Source organism: Papilio machaon, chromosome 4 (assembly GCF_912999745.1).
Source record: "Papilio machaon chromosome 4, ilPapMach1.1, whole genome shotgun sequence".
NCBI lineage: Eukaryota > Metazoa > Arthropoda > Insecta > Lepidoptera > Papilionidae > Papilio > Papilio machaon.
In genome coordinates this window covers 7,548,297-7,555,036 of record NC_059989.1, presented here as the reverse complement: position 1 = coordinate 7,555,036, position 6,740 = coordinate 7,548,297, and the positions used below count along the sequence as shown (strand labels likewise).

General features: G+C 32.9%; 2 protein-coding genes across 3 annotated transcripts in view; both read left to right on the top strand.

Annotated features, from left to right (window-relative positions):
• On the top strand, positions 1-5,907 carry LOC106720154. Its single transcript, XM_014514736.2, is given in 4 exon segments — positions 1-1,005; positions 1,948-2,109; positions 5,396-5,452; positions 5,454-5,907. Coding segments are annotated over 4 exon segments (1,377 nt in total). The 3' UTR covers positions 5,607-5,907.
• LOC106720312 (laccase-5) overlaps positions 5,619-6,740 on the top strand; it is a 44,070-nt gene continuing 42,948 nt past the window's right edge. Inside the window, 1 exon segment of one of the 2 annotated variants that reach the window (NM_001317013.1) lies at positions 5,619-5,907. In NM_001317013.1, the coding sequence (NP_001303942.1) occupies positions 5,811-5,907 (97 nt within the window). In that variant the 5' untranslated portion in view covers positions 5,619-5,810. 2 annotated transcript variants of the gene reach the window in all.

The following is a 6,740-nucleotide window of genomic DNA, read 5'->3' as shown; positions in this document are numbered from 1 at the left end:
ATGAATGCAAAAAATAAAATATCAAATCAGAATAAAGGAAATGGGCCAAAATTTAAATCGTTTAAAGAAACGTTTCCCATTTGCGCCTTCGCGTTAGCTGTAGGTTTAATATATCCGAATAAGACAAACATACGTGCTCGGGCTTTAATTTTTACTTTCATCGTCGCATATAACGGTATAATAATTATTTGGTGGTTACTCTACATATACAAGTGTATCATCACATCTGACAAGTTTAATCTTGCAAGGAATATAACTGTCGGCGTACCGATCAGTCTTTTCTTCTTTAAATTCTTTTATATTACTTACAAAAACGATAGTTTCGGTGAATTATTGGAAAAAATATCTGAAGATCTTATCAGAGGTAACGATATGGATGAAGACTATAAAAAAATATACGAGCGCCATATTAAACTAGGAAAACTTGGTCAGAATTGTTGGGTCATAATTCCCGTAGTTTTAAGTTCTCAGTTCCCGATGTTCGCAGGCGCCTGCATGATATACGAGAACTTGAAGAGTGACATGGGAAAACGATATATGGTACATGAAATGGAATTAAAATACATAGAAGACAAGCAATACGAAACGCCATATTTTGAAATGTTATTCGCGTGTATTTTACTGCAGTGCGTGATCCTCGTTCCAAACTTCACGGGCTTCGACGGATCATTTTGTATCGCAACGGCCCACCTGCAACTTAAGCTTAAATTGATGACTAATAAGTTGCACAGAGCATTTAAAGACTCTAAAAATAATTTACAACTCGAAGAAAAAGTGAAAGAAGTGATAAGAGATCACCAAGAAGCGTACCGTTTTTACAACAATTTAGAAAACATGTACGGCGGCTGGCTTCTGGTCGTATTTCTCATTACCTCAGTTGTTATATCTTTAAACTTGTATCAGAATAGCATCAGTGAAGTAATCGATCCTAAGTACACACTTTTTGTTGTAAGCGGAGTTGTTCACATGTATACGCCATGTTACTTTGCAAGTAATTTGTCCAAGGTACGTGCTCACATTTATTCCTTTGTTTTTTGGTGTAGCCCTTAATCTTGAACGAACTTTAGAAACCCACCCCGACATTGGATACCTTACTAAACAAAAACGATTTATTTTACTAACATTGATGAATCTAATCCTCTCTTTCGATAACAATGAACTTCGTCATAATCAAAAATGCCAGTTTAAAACATATTTTTATCCCTGTTTTGTCCATGATAACAGGCATGACGATATGTTTTATATAGAGATTTTCTCATAAACCAACGGTTAGTCAGCAATCGTAATTAGATGTAAATAATTTTATTAAAGTACAACATACCCAATAATTAATATTTCTTTTGCTTTTTCGTAAACTGGTTCAGTATGAGTGGTATGCGAATTTATTGCACACTGACTGGACGACCGTCGCTCGTCAAGGTACAAGTCACCAAGCGTATTCTGAAGTTCATTCAGATACAATTGTAACGAAATAGATGTTCATTATATAGATAAGCATTGAAATTAAACTATTTTTAGCCGACTTCAAAAAGAAGGAGGTTATCAATTCGACTGTATTTTTTTTTAGGATTCCTATCGCGTTTATTTTTTAAAATCTTTTGTGAATCCATTAGATTTGACTACGCAACATTAAATAGTTCAATTTCAATGTTTAGTTATCGCTTAAACATAGAAATCAGCTTAGTTTTTAGATACATACGAGTATATACCACTCTTAACGCCTGACATCTGTAAGTTCGTGGTATTTCACCGATCGACCCAGCCAATTCAGCAATAGATGTTGTTGCTGACCGTACTATTGTTTTAACTATCCTGTGCATGTTAGAACGCAGTTACTACATTATTTTTTGTCATTGTTAGACATTTTAATATTATTTATTATTTTGATATTCAGATGCATCCGTTAAGTTATTAATAAATGTATAAAAATAATGTTTGTTTTTCCAGTCCGGTGAAGACTTATGTTCAGATATCTACAGCGTACCCTGGGAGGAATGTGCAAATCCAGTCGTCACGAAACTTTTGATATTCATGATCGCTAAATCCCAACAACCGCTTCATCTTACCGGCAAGGGCATGGTATATTTTAACATGCAACTATTTATATCTGTCTTACAAACTTCTTATTCCTTCTACACTTTAATCTCAAGTTAAAAATTTTAGAATTACCGTGGGCTCTGAGACAAAAATCCCCATATTAAAAACAAATTGTTATCTCTGTTTTGACAAAGATTTTGATCTCAGTAATCAACGGTTAATTGTTCAAATTTTGGTTAAATACAAACAATTTATCAATGTTTCCTATCATATTGTATCTAATGTGTCACACTCATATTTGATTAAATACCACACTCAATTATATCTTAGATTGTTTTTATTTCTAAAATATTGTAGGAATTTGTTTTACTAGCAAAATAGGAATAGTTTTAACCTGATTTTTCAATTATCACATTCTATGAGAGTTAATGGAAAAGTTTAAATATTTGTCTATTTTTCTTTGTATATTTAGCTATGTTCACATACTTTTGTGATAAAATAATATTGAATTGAATTAATAAATATTAAAACTAATATTTTATCATTCATCATTCAATACAACAATCTAACATAACAATGCTTTGAGATCTTTTAGGTCAATGATATTTCTTTTGCAGTTGTTAAAAGTTTAAAGATAAAATGTATATTTTAAAACTTTTACTAAAGTTTAATGTTTTCCTGCAAATTAATTAATTTAATTTTGTGTTTTTAACAAACTTACATTTTACTATAACTAATTTTGTTTAATGACAAAGAAGATCGAGCCGAAAATCCTACAAAGTATGTTTCCATCCATCCTGTAATCTTTGAATACAAAAAGATATCAATATTTCTTTGTGCATATGTTCGGCAGTTGACTCGCATAGAATAAAGTAAATTTACTTTCATCCAGAACAAAGATTAATAAAGTCAACAACTCGATAAGAAAATAAAATCACACATTATTAAGTATAGCAACTTTTATCAAGATAAAAATATTTTTAGACAAAAGCTAATTGAAAATGTTACGGGAACCGATCACTTCGCGATTTTTGCGATATTGGACCGCTTGTCGTTATAAGTGTACAGTAGTAGTAAACACTCACTTAAACAATGGCCTGAATATTAGATAGATTAATTGAAGTAGCCGGAAGTGTGGAAACAGAACCATTTCAATAACCAAGAAACAAAACAAAACATTTGAGAAACAAAACAACTATGAGTACTAGAGATAAGAAGAAAGCTATCTATAATTTCATAGCGATATAGATTATAATCTGTAGGTTTCTGAGACCACAATACCCGTTTAAAACATATTGTTATCTCTGTTCAGTCCAAGATAAAGACAGGGATGACGATATGTTTTACACAGAGATTTTAGTCTCAGAAGCCAACGGTAAGAACCATAATAAATTACAATAACAAGAATGCAGTAAACAACTTGTACCTCTTTTCACTGTAGAGACAATTCTTTCAATAATAACTTCAAAACTATTGTCGCAGTACTTTAAACAAAATGTTTACTTATAGTCCAAACTAAGAAACTTAATAACATGAGGGAACTTTTCAATGAATGAGTCGTGACCTGATCATGCTGATGAACCATAATACCGAGTGTCTACAGATACGTTTTCAGCCTTTAAAGGTCGTTGTTGTAATCCTAATCGTATAGGCTTTAGAACAACAGTGAATAAAGATAATTTCACAAGGAAATGCAAATCGGATAACGTCAATGATTTAAGGTTATTTTTGGGGACACTGACTTGTCTATTTTATCAGTTTCAACAGTTTTATACCTATTAATTTAAAAAACATCTTAACCTTTAATAAAGTTGTAATTAAATTATCCGTCATTCACATTCTAGCTTAGAAAGAAATGTAAATTTTCCATCATACACAATTTTATAAATTTGTTTAATCATGCGAAACCATACGCGTAATGCGTAAATGGCATAAAAAGTATTCTGACTTGATTCTGACATGATGACTTAGCAGACACACATGGTCGCTTAATATAACACACTTTCTCGCAATAAATGAAATAGAGCTGTTTTCATATGAAAGTAGAAATTATAAAAGATTACTTAATGATTCTAAGAGAGGTCTCAATGAATTTTGCATACACACAAATCCACATACATAAAACATAACCTCGGCTATCATAATTATCGAATCAGTCGAGCAAAAACATAAATGCGTTATACTCCTGACTCATCTTAAACCATGAAAAAATGTAGATTTCGAGAAATTTAAATATGATAAATGAATAGAAGTAGAGCGTCGGTGGCACAGTTTTCAAGCACTTGCTCGAACCGAACCGTAGTATGAAAACTTCTAGGTTCGATCCCCGCCATTTACCAATGTATTTCTTAATTTTTGAATTTCATATGTACATATATGCAACGTTCTTATTATAAAGGAAAACATTGTGAGACAACCTGCACATATCAGCGTATAAACAACGAAAAAAATAACATTCAGAATCCTTCGACATCTCGACGTTTTAAGAATTTTCTAAATAAATTATAAAACGTTTTTCGTTTTTATAATGGTAACGTAATTAAAAAAAAACAAAACGCCTTTGTGTTCTTCCAGACTACGAGTATGTTCTACATGTGTGCTAAATTTCATCAACATCCGTTAAGCCGATCCGGAGATACCTTCACACAAACATCCATCCAACCATCTATCCATCCATCCATCTAAACATTCGCCTTCATAATGTTAGTAAGATTAACACAATTATTTAAGGTTCTTAACACATTTATTTTATATTATGAGGTGGTTGATAAAAGTGAGATTTACAAATTATACACAAACAACATCAGATTAAATAGGTCTGTCCCGAGTCTTAAGTCATCGACCTCATATGGAACTTTTATTCAAATTTTTGCGATAATTACCAACTTCCTTATGACGTAGTAGTTCTTTGCCGATGTTTCTTACTAAACTTTTAAATGCTGGTGTAGCGGTCTGATTGATTCGTAATTTGGTATGGCAACACATTTGTATAACCTGCCCTTAATCTGGTGATAGGAATATTCGTTTCTTATGCTTTGAATTTGGATTGGACAACACAATGCTGTGTACGATTGAATATGTAATACAAAATATAAAAAAGTCTACAGTGGGGCACGAGTAATTTTTTTATTATTAAATCACGAAGCAGTAAATAAATTATAGGCGCATGTATTATTAATAGTCTCCAATTCGTAGTGAAAAACAAATAGAAAGTATTTGTGTTATATCTAGATCGTCCGTTGCCAGTGAAATTGTAACAGGTTAAATAATTTATTAAATCAATTAAGAGTAAGCAATTACACGCAGCGTGGATTGCGTGACGCAATCACATTACGGCTCAACATAAGGAGCACGGCAGCGCCTGCGCGGGCCGTCGATAGCAAAAGTGTCTGCCGACCCTGGATGCCCCCCCTCTGCAGGCGGTGGTGGGGGCGCCACTTCCAGCTCCCTTCACCTTCGCGCTGGCCGCGCAGCCGCGACCAATGACCGCCCGCCTCGAGCCGGCGAAAGGTTTTATATACGAGTGGAATTCGCAGTGCCAAATTGCTATAAGTCAAAATATAGGGTAGTCGGGCGGTTCAGTCGTTGGTCGCGTACTCGCTGAGCGTGCACGGCCGTCGTAGTACACCGCAGTTTGTGCGCAAACTGCGCCAGCGCACACGAGCCCAGATTGTTCGCGTCCCGTACAGTCGCGCCGCCGAACCAATGCGCGGTACCCCAGTGCCTTCATAGCGACTTACTCGTACTACTGCCAGCGAACATTGTGTGACAACATGGGGTGCAGTGCAAGATACTGTTTACTGGCTCTGTCCTTGTGCCTAGTGTCTGAACATGCCTTTGGTGTCAGAATTATGCCCAAACGGAAGAAAGGTAATCATATTTTTATAAAACATTTTATGACAAAACGCAGAACAACTTCTTGAAATCTTTACTTGTGAGCGTTAACATTAACTACAATTAATTATATCCAATAGGTTTTGATAATTTATCCATATTTCCTAACAATAAAATTACAGAAACATACAAATAAATTGTTAAATAATCACATTAACAATGAGAATTAAGCATGCATTTACCATATGAATAGTGTCATTGATTTTATTACATATTTATTACATAGAGTAGCGACATTGCCACAGGGAATAAATAAATTTGCATAAGAGACTTATTTATTGATCTCTATAAATACATAATATTATATACACACTAGGCTGTGAATTGTGTGATTTTTTTATTAAGAATATTAATATCAACAATTAAATCTCCATTCCATTCTATTATTGTCAATTTGTCAAATGCGTAAAAATAATTATCATGAGCATTTAAGTCATGCCAGTCAAGTCAAAAAATCTTTCATCAAAAATAACCAAGGTATTGCACTAATATTATTTATCGGGAGACGTACTTAAAGTTTACTACTATTTGTGTCAACTATGTGTCGAGGCCATCTAGACAATATAATTAAATGCACTATATTTAAAGTAATAAAAATATGACTAATATTATGATTGAAACAGTTATTTTTAATTCCTAATTTAATTACCATTTATAAAAAATATTTTTATTTTGATATTTTAACTAATTATTGCAATAGTTAGTTAACATTATTATATATAATATTTATTATGTATGATATGTTTTATGTCATAATTTTACTAATATTATAAATGCGAATTTTTAGATAGATGGATGGATGAATGGGA